The sequence below is a fragment of the Lepidochelys kempii genome, chromosome 8 (assembly GCF_965140265.1).
Source record: "Lepidochelys kempii isolate rLepKem1 chromosome 8, rLepKem1.hap2, whole genome shotgun sequence".
NCBI lineage: Eukaryota > Metazoa > Chordata > Testudines > Cheloniidae > Lepidochelys > Lepidochelys kempii.
In genome coordinates, this window is record NC_133263.1 from 72,249,729 (window position 1) to 72,266,124 (window position 16,396).

General features: G+C 42.9%; 1 protein-coding gene across 3 annotated transcripts in view; it reads left to right on the forward strand.

Annotated features, from left to right (window-relative positions):
- Positions 1 to 16,396, forward strand: part of DPYD (dihydropyrimidine dehydrogenase) — a 543,036-nt gene that overhangs the window by 387,492 nt on the left and 139,148 nt on the right. For all 3 annotated transcript variants that reach the window (XM_073356962.1, XM_073356960.1, XM_073356961.1), the window contains 2 exons: positions 5,903 to 5,971; positions 15,310 to 15,393. In XM_073356962.1, coding sequence (XP_073213063.1) covers positions 5,903 to 5,971; positions 15,310 to 15,393 — 153 coding nt within the window. The remainder of the gene's footprint in view (positions 1 to 5,902; positions 5,972 to 15,309; positions 15,394 to 16,396) is intronic.

Below are 16,396 nucleotides of genomic sequence, written 5' to 3' on the forward strand. Positions count from 1 at the left end.
AGCCACTGACGGTTTGTTTACCTGCCGGGACGGGTTGTTTATCTGCCGTGTCCGCAGATTCAGCCGATCGCGGCTCCCACTGGCCATGGTTCGCCGTTTCAGGCCAATGGGAGACTGCGTGAAGTAGCGCCCAGCACGTCCCTCAGCCCGCACTGCTTCCCGCAGCCCCCATTGGCCTAGAACGGCTAACTGCGGCCAGTGGGAGCTGCGATCAGCCGAACCTGCAAATGCTGCAGGTAAACAAACTGTCCCGGCCCACCAGCAGCTTTCCCTGACAGGCTGCGTGCGAAAGGTTGCCGATCCCTGAACTATATTATTGTTACCATTATCCACTACGTTAGACACAGATACATACATAATTTTAAATGTGAATACTAACATTAATCATTATTTAATAAACATGTCCCCTCTATTCGGCAAGGTGAGGCCACATCTGGAGTATTGCTTCCAGTTTTGAGCCCCCCACTGCAGAAAGGATGTGGACAAATTGGAGAGAGTCCAGCAAAGGGCAACAAAAATGATTAGGGGGCTGGGGCACATGACTTATGAGGAGAGGCTGTGGGAACTGGGCTTATTTAGTCTGCAGAAGAGAAGAGGGGGGATTTGATAGCAGCCTTCAACTACCTAAAGGGGGATTCAAAAGACAATGGAGCTAGGCTGTTTCTCAGTGGTGGCAACTGACAGAACAAGGAGCAATGGTCTCAAGTTGCACTGTGGGAGGTCTAGCTTAGATATTAGAAAAAACTATTTCAGTAGGAGGGTGGTGAAGCACTGAAATGGGTTACCTAGGGAGGTGGTGGAATCTCCATCCTTAGAGCTTTTTAAGGCCTGGCTTGACAAAGCCCTGGCTGGGATGATTTAGTTGGGGTTGGTCCTTATTTGAGCAGGGGGTTGGACCAGTGATGAGCTGACAAAATCTTAACAACCTGTTCCCTATAAAAAGTTCTGATTTAAGAGATGTGCCTCTATCCTGCCCCCCTGCCCTCCCCAGGCATGTTCTCCATCCCAGGTGCCTGCTCGTGGCCCAGGAGACCTGCAGCTCTTGCATCAGTGGGGTCGCTCCTGGCATGTGGGGTGGCGGCTCCCTGCAGACAAAGGCTGCCTTCTCCCTGACTCTCCACCGTGGGATGTGAGCGCCCCCAAGTGGCAGAGGCTGGACAGCCCCACAGCGCAGGAGCGGGAGAGACTGGGGAAGGGGCTCGCCCCAGCACGCTCAAGGCAGCCCCCAGCCATGGCACCAGCTGGCACTGCCTGGCTCCTGGGGCAGAGGAGGCTGCTGCTGCCAGAGGCCTGGCTCCCCTGCCCTACACGGCGCCCAGTCATGTGGTGCCTGATCTCCCTGCCCAGTGCAGCCGGTCACGCTTCCTGGACTGGGCAAGGAAGCAGCATGGAGCTTGACTGCGGCTGCTGAGCGAAGCGGCATCGGATCGGCCTCTGTGCACGGGGCCCTGGAGTGGCTGCTCGGATGGCTGCACAGCGCAGGTACCAGCCGCAGCGCGACCCCTGCCCCGAGACAGGATGTGGGGCTCCGCAGCCCTTCCATAGCCCCGCGCCCCCCAAACGGTGCTGCTTCATGCACCCCCCTCTAGCACGGAGCCCCTTCTCCAATCAGGGCCGGCTCTACAATTTTTGCCGCCCCAAGCAAAAAAATTTTTGGCCGCCCCCTGCTCCACCCCTTCCCAACCCCCTTCCCCAAATCCCCAGCCCTGCCTCCTCCCCTGGGCGTGCCACATTCCTCCCCCCCCGCATTGCTCCCTACGGCTTCCCCCCCACAACCCCGTGCCCTAACTCACCTCCGCTCTGCCTGCTCCCCTGAACACGCTGCAGCTCCGCTTCTCCCTCCTCCCTCTCAGGCGAGGGAGAGGCAGCACATTCAGGGGAGCAGGCGGAGCGGAGGTGAGCAAGGGTGGGTGGGGGAGCACAGGAAGTAAGGGGGGGGTAGAGGAACCGCTCCCTGCGCCAGCTCACCTCCACTCCACCACTGCCGCCTCCCCTGACCGTGCTGCCGCTCGGCTTCTTCCTGCCTCGCCGCACGAAGTGGGGCAGCGGGGCGCTCAGGGGAGCAGGCGGAGGCGAGCTGGGGCAGCGGGGGCACACTTCTAGGGGCGCTATGACCAGTGCCGGAACGCTGCCCCTAGAAATGTGCCACCCCAAGCACCTGCTTGTTTTGCTGGTGCCTAGAGCCGGCCCTGTCTCCAACAGCCCCCTTCTATAACACTGAGCCCTACACCATGCACCCTCCCTAGCACCATGAGTCGGGGCCCCCTCGGCCTAGGGGGCTGCTCCAGCCAAGCCCCAGCCTGGCTGGCACTTTGTGGGGCGGCGACTGCCTACCCAACCCCTCTTGTCCCCTGACCACCCCTCCAAAACCTCCACCCCCTCCAACCGCTCCCTGCTCCTTATCCAACCCCTCCTCCCAGCCCCGGCCCAGCCCCTTACCATGCTGCTCAGGGCAGCGTGTATGGATGCCGCGCAGCCCGCTGGCGCTTACAGCCCCACCCCCTTACCGTGCTGCTCAAAGCTGCAGGCGCTGCAGAGCTGCCCAGGAGCGGTCCAGAGCATGCTGAGGCTCTGCGAGAGGGGGGAAGGTGGAGGAGGGACCGGGGGAGCCTCCCCAGCCAGGAGCTCAGGGAACCCTAACAACTGGTTCTAAAACTGCTTCTAAATTTAACAACCGCTTCGCGCGGACCGGCTCCAGCTCACCACTGGGTTGGACTAGATGACCTCCTGAGGTCTCTTTCAACCCTAATCTTCTATGATTCTATGTTTTCTTAATTAACAGCTCCTTGAAACACCATATATCTTGTTCCTCCTCCTTCGTATACTCCCAGTAGAATTTTCAGACTTCATTAATAACGCTTGAGGAAATCTAACTCATCTACTTATAATAATACTTATTCACCTTTGTTGCTCTACAGCTTTTTCCTGCTAAAAAAAATAATAGTTTAAGTTGAACTTGAATTGTTTCCTAGATTTCCAATGTACTTCAGATTGTGACTCCAGAATGTAAAAAAAAATTTTTTTTTAAATCTCATGTTGTCAGGATATCTTTCTTTTTTTAGTCAGCTTCCAGAAACTGGAAATTTCACAAGACATGGATTCTTGGCCAGCATCCAGCCAGTGCAGCATTTTATACAGTTCTTTATCCTTCAGTTTCTGAATATATACATACTTTCCTAAAAGTATGAAGTATGAAACACAATGAGCTTCAAGTTTTGATGCTCTTGGATATTTAATACAAAAAAACTGCCTTGTTAAAAAGTATTTATTCTTGTTGATGTTTGTTTTATTAGCACTTAAGTCATCTTGAGTTTTCCAAGATAGTTTAAATGCTTATGAAATAGAGTTCATAGATTTCAGTACCAGAAAGGACAATGGTGATCATCGAGTCTAACCTCTGGAATAATACAGGCCATAGAACTTCCTGTCCTGTAACTACATAAAGATTTTTGCTTTTTTAAAAAATGTATTATAAAGGAATGTCATTATCAGAAATTGACATATTATTCCTCTCATATACTTTAAGGGGTGCAATAAACACACCAACAGTGACTGCACATGTTTAATCAAGAATTAGTTTTTTATATTTATGCTAGTAGGTATGCAACTAAAGATATATACATTTAATATATTAACAGCAGAAATATAGTACTTCAAAATCTTTTATTTTGCCAAAAAAAAAAAAAGAAAAAGAAAAAAACAAAAGCAACTCTTTAGAGCAATGCAATTTTTTATTTTTATTGAAGAAAAAGAGAGATTTCTATTTCACATTTCTTCATTATAAAAGCATGAAACTGCTTTTGGCAGTTGAATTGTTCTTTGGGCAACTCCTTTTACTTTCCATGGAACTGTGCTCATTGTTTCTCCTGCCCCTTTCCCCCACTTCCCTGGAGAGCTTAAATATCTCATCTTCCACATATTTTCCAACCATCAAATTTGCACAGAGGGAACTAGATAAATTCATGGAGGATAGGTCTATCAATGGCTATTAGCCAGGATGGGCGGTGATGGTGTCCCTAGCCTCTGTTTGCCAGAAGCTAGGAATGGGTGAGAAGGGATGGATCACTTCATGACTAGCTGTTCTGTTCATTCCCTGAGAAGCACCTGGTATTGGCCACTATTGGAAGACAGGATACTGGGCTAGATGGACCTTTGGTTTGGCCCAGTATGGCTGTTCTTACGGTGGTTTTTTAAAAAGAGACTTTTTAAACATCTCCCTCACATAAATGAGTAATAAAATCTGACCACGATAGCCTTTGCTGAGGGAAGGATTTTGCCCATAGAATCCAAATGCTATTCTCATCCCAGATACAAATAGAGATGACCAAAATGGTTCAGATCAATAAAAGATCCAGCCCAAACATCAATCCTACCTCTGAACAAAGCTACATCTCAAACTGTCTTAAACATTAAAAAAAAGTATCTTCTTTACTGTCTATGGCTGTCCTTTTGTACACAAAATAGTCCACCACTATCCTGTAATTTCTCTGGCTAATCTGCCTCAATGGACCTTTTAACTTGTATGCCATGTTTCCCTTCAATTCTGCTTTTTCCCTTCTAACCTCTTCCTATATTTCTGCCCTCTGTAGAGTCTCTTGGGCTAAATTCTCTGCTGGTGTAACTCTATCGACTTCAGTGATTTATGCCAGCAGAAAATACGACACCCTCATTCTTCTGATGTCCCTCAAAGTATATGATGGAGTCTCCTAAGATCTGGCAGTCCAGGGCAGATGCTGTCTGCTAGTATCAGTTCACTGGATACTGTCACATAAATTGGAAATTGGCTGAAGGCCCATACCAACAATGTATTGAGTTGGAGAGAGGTATCTAGCTGGAGTATCAGAGACGACATGTTAGATCCAGTTTTATTTAAAACCTTTAATGATCTGGAAGCTGAGATAATCAGCACTTAATTATATTCACAGATACAAAAACTGAGAGGTGTAGAGAACAACAGGGAGGAAAGAGAAATAACAGACAAAGACCTTGAGAGACTGCAAAAATGGCCAGAAAATAAATGAAATTCACCTTGGAAAAATGAAAGCCAAATCGTCTTCAGGGAAAAGAATGCAAATAATCTTAGAGGGAGAAACCTGGAAACAATAGCACTGAAAATTGCCAGGAGGTGAAAGTGAACAATAAATTAGACCCCCAATCCTGCAAAGACTTAAGGCTTTTTGTAACTTTATGCATGAGTAACACTCTTTCCTACTGCCATTCCCTCATTAAAACAAACTTACTCCGAATGGCCTGCTATCCCCTCTCTTCCCTTCACGGAGGGGATTAAACGAGAGATTAGAAGATCCAGACATTTAAAATATATATATTTGGTGGAGCTACTCAAAGATATAGCGAATATCAGTGTTATATCCCCCCAACCTTGTGTCAAATCCTAGCTTCATTAACATTAATGGGAGTTTTGTATTTCTGTGCTGCCAATCTAGATTGTTAACTCTTTGGAGCAGAGACATGTCTTCTTACCTATCTGTAAAGTTCCTAGAATACTGTTGATTTTGTAAGTAATAATAAACTGTTAAAATTACAGTTTTGTCCCCAGTAAACAGCTAGGTTCGGTAATGCACCTGTTTGATACCGTGCTTAGGCCTGCTTCTGTCTCATTGACTGTTTGGGAGCAGAATTGGGCTCTATATGTTGATGACAGTGTAAACTACTGTAAAATTAAGGTTGTGTAGTATTGCCAGCTTTGCTGAATAATTGTTTTTTAATACTGAAAACATTGATAAGCTGTGGATCTTTTTTGCCTTCTGTGATTTGGATGTGCAGATACAGTGCTATAATAGTTACTGGTTGGAAGTACAACAGGATTCTTTGTCATTATACATAGTAGTTATAATTCACATATACAGCAGCTTACAAATTATTGTATGCATTTTCTTTTCAGATTGTAATTGCCAGTATCATGTGCAGCTACAACAAGGATGACTGGACTGAACTTTCAAAAATGGCTGAGGTAATGGTTCCGTAATATGTTTCTCATCTTTTTTGTCTTGTTTTTATTCTTCTTAAATAAAGAGCTGCAATAAGAAACTCTACAGAAGAAATAGATTCAAAGTAAAAAATGAACATTTAAAGCATGTCCATCATAATTTGTTTATTCTGTGTTTTCATTAAAATGAAGGAAATGTAAATTTAAAGAACAGCTATTCCATAAAAGCCGTCCCTTGGATTTTTACACACGACCTGAAAAGCCTTTAGTCTCTGAATCCACATACTTTTTATTTGCATTTTAAGCAAACTGTATATTATGATGAATGCCCTGATAAAATTTAATTCTACCTTTGAGAGCCTAACTTGATCTTACCTTGCCTACAGGCACACTAGTTTGACAGCACAGAAGAAATTTTGAATATAAACCTCTTGAATATTTAAAGTATAAAAGGCTCATTTAATGCTATTCTAGTTTTAATACAGAATTGCAAAAATGATAGCAAAGAAAGCCATTGTATATAATAGCAGTCAGCAGGTTTTCTGTAATATAAATCCAATCTTGCATAAATTCAAACAACCAACCATACGCCTGAAATTTGTATTTCAGTTTGAAGGAAAAAAGGCTATTAAAAATATGTATGTCCATGATGAATATCATAAGAAACACTTGATTAAGACAGGATATTTTTTAAATATGAAACAGATTTTATTCCTCACAGGTTTACAATGTCCACAGGAAATAAAGAGATGTATTTCCAAATCTTTAATGCCCTTTATGAAGAAAAACCAATTAGCTCGTCCTATTCTTAGCTTTAGATCAGAATTAATTACATTAGAAATACCACACACGTAAATAATTGGGGGAGTGCATATATTTATGAGTGTCAGGGCCGGCTCTAGGTTTTTTGCTCCCCCAAGCTTCAAGAGCGCAACTGCCCAAGCAAAAAAAAAACAGGATGGACGAAATGCCGACCCTGGAATTGCGCCATCTCAAGCACGTGCTTGCTTTGCTGGTGCCTAGAGCTGGTCCTGATGAGTGTATATATATGTGTGTGTGTGCATATATGTATATAGCTAGATTCTATGTATATAATTGGTTTTTCTTCACAAAGCCTTCTAAAGCCTCTTAGAGTGATCTGGAATGATGCTTCTCTATTTCCTTTGGTCATTTTAAACCTGTGAGGAAAAAAATCACTTTGGGGATTTAGGGAAGTGAAATTAAACATTATCAGTAATTGGTTTTGTGATCTTCAACACTAGGTCCATTTTATACCTGTATTTACTTAATTGACCATGAAATCTTTTGCGGAATTCATGCTTGACATGAGCTTTACCACTTTTAAACTGACTATGATAAATGACTTTATCATGCTGCTTACTCCTCTTCTTTTTTTTCTATAAGGCAAAAATGCTTAGTGTTCTTTTAATCTGTAATTGCTATCAATTTGAAAAAAAAGATACATTTTGAATCTGCAGTTGTATTAGCAATACGCTTTGGAAATGCTGGAGTTGTTGGATAAATATATTTTGTAAAATGTGACGTAATTTACCTGGTCAAAGTATTTCTTAATGTGTGCAGCTTGGAAAGCACCTAGCGTGTTATGGACATGCATAATTAAATAATAAAATGCAGTAATATTTCTGAACCATATTTAAGACCCTATCCAGAAGATAATAAATGTGGCCTTCCGGAGTGCATAAGCCCCAGAAGGTTGTGAATGCTGTCTCCACAGGAGACCGACCTATTCATGTTAAAGGTCAGCTTGTCATGGAAGCCAATAACAAAAGTAACAACAGGTTCATAGTCACAAGTTGCAGAGCTGACTAGGAAGTAGAAGGCTCATGAAAATGATGGATAGCTTTTCCCATGATCACATTCATTCAAAGCTGCTTAAACGTGCCACACAGCAGGCAAAAGTTACTCCAGTTCAATAAGAAAAAATGTAAATACAGAACAGAATTGTAGCTTTGGGGCAAGTACAAGACAAAGGGAATGGATACTGTGTCTTGAGGTCTCTGCCAGAGTTACTTGGTGAGGAAATTAAATGTTTTCGTTTGCTGTCATCAGATCTGTCAGTATTTTTTTATTTTTAATTTATGCTAATTACCTTAAAGAAAAGGTCCGACACATTTTGGGAAACATTATTTATTCTTAATTGGACCTTGCATGGGCTTTTTCTTGTTCTCTACTCTTTAATTTTTATTTCTGAGGTCGACAACAAACACTATGCCCTGATGCAAGCAATTGTACAGCATATACAGTTACGGAATCCACTTCTGCAGTTGGGAAATATTTACCACTAACTTTCATGATTAGTCTTCGGAGCACAGGAGTTATCTGTGTGTACCAGCAACTACTGAACCTCTTTCTGACTTGTTGTCTAAATGTGCAGTGGCTAGTGTCTCATTTTGGAGCATTTCACAGTATCAACTCAAAGAGGGAACTTGGTTGATTTATTTTGAAGAACATTCTTTAAATAGTGTCTGACCTTTTAATTTCCTTGTAGCTTATTATAAATATGTCTTTGTGATTTTTCCCATGTTTTCATCTTTCTATTATATATTTCTTCTAAAAATGTTTCTGTCTTCCCTTCTTCCTACTAATCAATGGAAGCAAACATCAGCTTTTCCTGATGAAAAAATTATGCATCAATTTAGTTTAACTGCCATTTTAATGTTTATAGAGGGTTGATTCCAACAAAGTTTTCAAGGTTATCAGGTCTGAGGCATAGAGAAGAGGTTGCAAACTGAACTACTAAACACCTCTCCATGCCAAGACAAAACATGAGCCAGGTATAATCTTTATAAATAGATCATTTTAGTGATTGAGACATTTGGGGGTTTATCCGGGCTACTAAGGGGTTCAGTCAATGTAGGTAATTGTAATTTGTAATCCTGGGTGTCTTGTGACTGTGCAACTTTGGTTCAGAAATCTGACCCAAACAGCCAGCCAGCAGCCCACAAGCTTCATCCTGGCTTTGTCCACTTGAATACTCCTTGCAGGTTGACCTTAGTACTTTTCAAGCCCCAGACTTGCCCACATCATCTTCCTGCAGGGTCCAGACCCTCTCGCTGGACTCTTACAGAAAAAGTATTAGGTTCATTACCTCTACAGAGACTGTATAACAGGGATGGGAAACTTTTTTGGCCCGAGGGCCACATCTGGGAAAATAAATTGTATGGTGGGCCATGAATGCTCACAAAATTGGGGTGGGGGTGAGGGCTCTAGTTGGGGGTGCAGGCTCTGGGGTGGGACCAGAAATAAGGAATTCAGGGTACAGGAGGGGGCTCCGGGATGGGGCGGAGGAGTGGGGTGTGGTGGGGGTGAGGGCTCCGGATGGGGCTGGGGAAGAGGGGTTTGGGGTGCAGGAGGGTGCTCTGGGCTGGGATTGAGGGGTTCAGAGGGTGGGAGGGGGATCAGGGCTGGGGCAGGAGGTTGGGGCATGGGGAGAGGCTCAGGGGTACAGGCAGCGCTTACCTCAAGCAGTTCTCAGAAGCAGCGGCATGTCCCTTCTCCAGCTCCTATGTGGAGGTGCAGCCAGGCAGCTCGGCACTCTGCCCCATCTGCAGGTACCACCCCCGCAGCTCCCATTGGAGCGCCGGAGGGGGCCATTGGAGCGGGGCCATTGGAGCATGTAGGAGCCGGAGAGGGGCTATGCTGCTGTTTCCAGGAGCCGCATGGAGCAGCCCCCCGACCCTGCTCCCTGGCTGGAGCACCGGAGCGGGGCAAGCCTCAGACATCACTCCCCAGCGGGAGCTCAAGGGCTGGATCCGGCCTGTGGGCCATTGTTTGCCCACCCCTGCTGTATAACATTCCAACCTATCAGCTTACTAAAATCACACACTTTACTGCGTTTAGCCAGCACTAATGATTTATAATGGAAGCAAAACAAGTTTATTAACAACAGATCATGGATTAAGAGATACCAAGTAAAAGAAATAAAGGAAGAGCAAATAAAAGTGAAAAACAGATCTAGACGTATAAAACATAATCTAGCAAGGTACTGTCTTTGTTCAAGATGTTTTTTCTCTCAATCAAAGTGCTTTCAAGCTTTTTACTGGCCAGTCTGGCCAGGACCCATCACAGAGATCAAATTTCTTTGTTTCTTTGTCTCCTTAAAGTGATTAAGCAGCAGGATACGGACCCTGGACTTCAGGAAAGCAGACTTCGACTCCCTCAGGGAACGGATGGCCAGGATCCCCTGGGGGACTAACTTGAAGGGGAAAGGAGTCCAGGAGAGCTGGCTGTATTTCAAGGAATCCCTGTTGAGGTTACAGGGACAAACCATTCTGATGAGTCAAAAGAATAGTAAATATGGCAGGCGACCAGCTTGGCTTAATGGTGAAATCCTAGCGGATCTTAAACATAAAAAAGAAGCTTACAAGAAGTGGAAGGTTGGACATATGACCAGAGAAGAGTATAAAAATATTGCTCGGGCATGTAGGAATGAAATCAGGAGGGCCAAATCACACCTGGAGCTGCAGCTAGCGAGAGATGTCAAGAGTAACAAAAAGGGTTTTTTCAGGTATGTTGGCAACAAGAAGAAAGCCAAGGAAAGTGTGGGCCCCTTACTGAATGAGGGAGGCAACCTAGTGACAGAGGATGTGGAAAAAGCTAATGTACTCAATGCTTTTTTTGCCTCTGTTTTCACTAACAAGGTCAGCTCCCAGACTGCTGTGCTGGGCATCACAAAATGGGGAAGAGATGGCCAGCCCTCTGTGGAGATAGAGGTGGTTAGGGACTATTTAGAAAAGCTGGACGTGCACAAGTCCATGGGGCCGGACGAGTTGCATCCGAGAGTGCTGAAGGAATTGGCGGCTGTGATTGCAGAGCCATTGGCCATTATCTTTGAAAACTCGTGGCGAACAGGGGAAGTCCCAGATGACTGGAAAAAGGCTAATGTAGTGCCAATCTTTAAAAAAGGGAAGAAGGAGGATCCTGAGAACTACAGGCCAGTCAGCCTCACCTCAGTCCCTGGAAAAATCATGGAGCAGGTCCTCAAAGAATCGATCCTGAAGCACTTGCATGAGAGGAAAGTGATCAGGAACAGCCAGCATGGATTCACCAAGGGAAGGTCATGCTTGACTAATCTAATCGCCTTTTATGATGAGGTTACTGGTTCTGTGGATGAAGGGAAAGCAGTGGATGTATTGTTTCTTGACTTTAGCAAAGCTTTTGACACGGTCTCCCACAGTATTCTTGTCAGCAAGTTAAAGAAGTATGGGCTGGATGAATGCACTATAAGGTGGGTAGAAAGCTGGCTAGATTGTCGGGCTCAACGGGTAGTGATCAATGGCCCCATGTCTAGTTGGCAGCCGGTATCAAGTGGAGTGCCCCAAGGGTCGGTCCTGGGGCCGGTTTTGTTCAATATCTTCATAAATGATCTGGAGGATGGTGTGGATTGCACTCTCAGCAAATTTGCGGGTGATACTAAACTGGGAGGAGTGGTAGATACGCTGGAGGGGAGGGATAAGATACAGAAGGACCTAGACAAATTGGAGGATTGGGCCAAAAGAAATCTGATGAGGTTCAATAAGGATAAGTGCAGGGTCCTGCACTTAGGATGGAAGAATCCAATGCACCGCTACAGACTAGGGACCGAATGGCTAGGCAGCAGTTCTGCGGAAAAGGACCTAGGGGTGACAGTGGATGAGAAGCTGGATATGAGTCAGCAGTGTGCCCTTGTTGCCAAGAAGGCCAATGGCATTTTGGGATGTATAAGTAGGGGCATAGCGAGCAGATCGAGGGACGTGATCGTTCCCCTCTATTCGACATTGGTGAGGCCTCATCTGGAGTACAGTGTCCGGTTTTGGGCCCCACACTACAAGAAGGATGTGGATAAATTGGAGAGAGTCCAGCGAAGGGCAACAAAAATGATTAGGGGTCTAGAACACATGAGTTATGAGGAGAGGCTGAGGGAGCTGGGATTGTTTAGCCTGCAGAAGAGAAGAATGAGGGGGGATTTGATAGCTGCTTTCAACTACCTGAAAGGGGGTTCCAAAGAGGATGGCTCTAGACTGTTCTCAATGGTAGCAGATGACAGAACGAGGAGTAATGGTCTCAAGTTGCAGTGGGGGAGGTTTAGATTGGATATTAGGAAAAACTTTTTCACTAAGAGGGTGGTGAAACACTGGAATGCGTTACCTAGGGAGGTGGTAGAATCTCCGTCCTTAGAGGTTTTTAAGGTCAGGCTTGACAAAGCCCTGGCTGGGATGATTTAACTGGGAATTGGTCCTGCTTCGAGCAGGGGGTTGGACTAGATGACCTTCAGGGGTCCCTTCCAACCCTGATTTTCTATGATTCTATGATTCTACGATTGATAACTTAGGGGTTCACTCCCCTCTGTTTGCATCCTCTAAAGTGAGATGTAGCTCATGAAAGCTTATGCTCAAATAAATTGGTTATTCTCTAAGGTGCCACAAGTACTCCTTTTCTTTTTGCGAATACAGACTAACAGGGCTGCTACTCTGAATCCCCTCTGTTTATAGCTCAGTGAACCTTTGAAATGTATTCTTCTGAAGGGTAGCCACAGATAAAGTTCATTAGCTCATGCTGAGTAAAGGAGCCATCATGTCTGGAAGCTACAGATCCATGCTGGTTCCTCCCTTATTGGTAGATGCTACGATGCAAACTCTCTCTTCCTCCAATACAAATGAATGGCCCATTGAATTTGGGCCATACCTTATTGGCCTCTTTCCTTTGTCTGCAGAAACCCTGTTTATCAACTCCCCATGATGTGCCTGGTTTAAACACCTTTTAGTCATAGAGTTTAAAGCAAAATATTATGAGTATACATAATTTCATATGCAACATTGCTATACACACTTTACAGTGATATTATTGACCAGTGTAGTGTTAATTTTCAAGTGATACCTCACAGCACATATTTTGTGCAAAACTTATTGCAGTTGTGTGTAGTTTGTGAACACAGGGTTGCCTAGGATCATAGTGATGTAATTCACAATTTGTTTGTTGCACATATAATTTCAAATAGCTCAGGCCAAGAGCCTTGTTTAAGGTTTTTCTACACTAATTGTAGGATCTCTTTCAACGAATCCAAAAGACCAAGGGACTATCCTCCATCTCCTGCCCCTCTGAGAGTCCCTACCTATTCTTCAAAAAGAAAAGGAGTACCTGTGGCACCTTAGAGACTAACAAATTTATTTGAGCATAAGCTTTCGTGAGCTACAGCTCACTTCATCGGATGCATGCCGTGGAAAATACAGTGGGGAGATTTATATACACAGAGAACATGAAACAATGGGTGTTACCATACACACTGTAACAAGAGTGATCAGGTAAGGTGGGCTATTACCAGCAAGAGAGTGGGGGGGGGCGACTTTTGTAGTGATAATCAAGGTGGGCCATTTCCAGCAGTTGACAAGAAAGTGTGAGGAACCGTGGGGGGGGAGGGGAATAAACATGGGGAAATAGTTTTACTTTGTGTAATGACACATCCACTCCCAGTCTGTATTCAAGCCTAATTTAATGGTGTCCAGTTTGCAAATTAATTCCAATTCAGCAGTCTCTCGTTGGAGTCTGGTTTTGAAGTTTTTTTGTTGAAGAATTGCTGCTTTTAGGTCTGTAGTTGAGTGACCAAAGAGATTGAAGTGTTCTCCGACTGGTTTTTGAATGTTATAATTCTTGACGTCTGATTTGTGTCAATTTATTCTTTTACGTAGAGTCTGTCCAGTTTGGCCAATGTACATGGCAGAGGGGCATTGCTGGCACATGATGGCATATATCACATTGGCAGATGTGCAGGTGAACGAGCCTCTGATAGTGTGGCTGATGTGATTAGGCCCTATGATGGTGTCCCCTGAATAGATATGTGGACACAGTTGGCAACAAAGGCCATTGCAATGTGTAAGTAGTGCACAATAGGGCTCAGTATAGTTGTAGTGGGGGATGCCCTAACAACCACACAGTAGGAGGTGAAGCACAGTAATTTAATAGTATGTTTTTGTTGTGATTTGCCAGATGCTGCTCCAGGGTTAAGGTATCCCTGTGACATAAAATCAGAGTTAAAAGCTATTAATCTTCCTGTTAATCTGAAACAGGCACATGGTGGCAAATACGAAGAACCAATTTAGCAACGATGTTCTGCCTGTGGACAAAAGTTCAAAACTCTTCTGCAAAGAGGCTGTACAGTAGTGGAATTGAACAAGAGAAAATGAAGTTTTGTTGATGGTCTTCCTGCTGTTATCAGCACCTGAGCAGAGGTTCTGAGTTCCTGAGAGTGAGAACTGCATAAATAGTTTCTTCAGCTGAAGATAATGGATTTCATTTTACAGAATTGTGACTTCCCTAAACTCTTGCTGAGTTTTGAATAAAGTTCTTCTGGGCATGGCTTATTTAATCATAATGGATCCTTTAGTCCCTCTTCAGTTTTAGTCAGTTATACAGATGGGCAAACTGGTTACGATAAAATAAGAGCACTGTCCTGAATTTCAGCATATCTCAAACTTAAACACAGTGTTTTTTAACATATGAAGTTTGATTAACTTTACTTCCATTTTTATGCATCCTCTCATTCCACTGCCTGTCCAGGTTCCAGCTGGGAACAGCAGCAGAAGTATTGAAATGCTACAAGGAAACCTGTTATCGCACAGTTTCCCAACTAATTTTGCAGAACCAAGAGGCTTCAGTAGAATTCAGAAAAGCATCCAAATGTTAGAGTGTTTGTTATCTGAGCCAAGCCAAACCCTTTGAGGTGTAAGCTTTCTATGCTGATACACTTGTATAAGTAAAAATTTATTTGAACTTGATGTAAAAGGCCACCCTATAAACTATTAGCTATCATCTTTGTATATATGCATCTTCTGTCTGATTCAAATATAAAAATCTGGTTTATTAAGTCTTATTTCTTACAGCTGTTGTGGTTTTCATGATACCAGAGCTATTCCTGATTTTTGTCCCACTCTCATAAAGAAATATTCCAATATCTTACCCATTTTTTCTGAGCCCAGCAATCTGAAAATTTGAAAAATAAAAATCACGTTTCAACGTGAGTAAACAATCTGAAAAAATTGGGTTTTGAAGTGTCCTTAAATATTTATATTTAAGTAAAATATTTACTTTTTTTTCTTTATAAATTTAATCTTTACTTTGAATTTCTGATTTTTCCTCAGAAAACTACAAAACCCTTTCATAATGGTCTCTCCCCTTAAGTGACTGATAGATACTTCCAAACAACTCTAGCTTATATTTATTTATTATTAAACACCAAAAGAAAAAAGGTTGACAGAAAAGGAATCTTACATTTAACGAGTGATCTGTGTCAAGTTCCAAAAGTACCTGAATGTAAGAGTATAAACTTTATGATTAATTTTGTGTATGTGTATGTGCATGTCTTACAGGCTTCCGGTGCAGATGCCCTGGAGTTAAATTTATCATGTCCTCATGGCATGGGGGAGAGAGGCATGGGCCTGGCCTGTGGGCAGGTAGGACTTTAATAGCTATCTCTTTTATGTCAATGTGATGCTAGTGCATTAATAGTTATACCTCAGGGGCAAAGGCATACGGAGAAGATTACTGGCTTGAGATTTTCAGGTCTACCTTGTTTAAATATTTAGAGTGCTTAAAAAGTGGAAAGTGACAGAAGCTGAGATTACACAGAGTGTTTAGTTTTATTGAGGATGAAGATATGTTTGTATTTGAAAGAAAACAATATTAAATCAAATAGTTTGTAGAAGTCCGAGAATTTGCTGATTTTTCAGTGCAATGTCTTTACTTATTAATTAATGTTGATCCATATCTTCTGGAACTACACAGTGCAAACTGTTTAAATTCAAAGTGGTTTTATGGTACAGGGAACACAACACAAATAGTATTATACACTCTTTAGCATATGATCCTCATTCCTTAATTGTGTTTTGGAAATTGCAAAAGAATTTGAACTATATTTATTATTGGTGGGGTTGGTAGTACTAGAAGGGTTGTCCAACACTTTTCATTATAAAACCCTGCTTTCAGTACTTAATAATTAGGCTTGGAAGGATTACATTTTTATCAGTAAATGTTAGTAAATGTCAATTTCACCAAACACATAAAAAATGTTTCCATCAATAATCGACATGTAGGACAGGCAAAATAAGAAAAATGCTGCTTGAGAACTTATTAGAGTTTGATTTTAGGATATTTACTTGGTATATTTTGACATGTGATGCTGACAATTTGTGTCTTAACAGTTATAAAGCTTTAACTTTTTGAATCTCAACATCTGTCATTAAATAACTATTGTCTGATTGCTGCATAATTTCTTGCAACTTAAAATTTAAATGGATAAAAATTATTAAAAACATAAACATTGATATTATCCATCAAAATTATTTAAAAAAAATCTGCCAAGGCTACTTATAACTTTCTGAAAATTTAACCATTTGGGCTGAAATTTTCCTTGTCCGGTGTTTGTGTCAAGCTGAATTATTTTAGAAATGTTCAGCA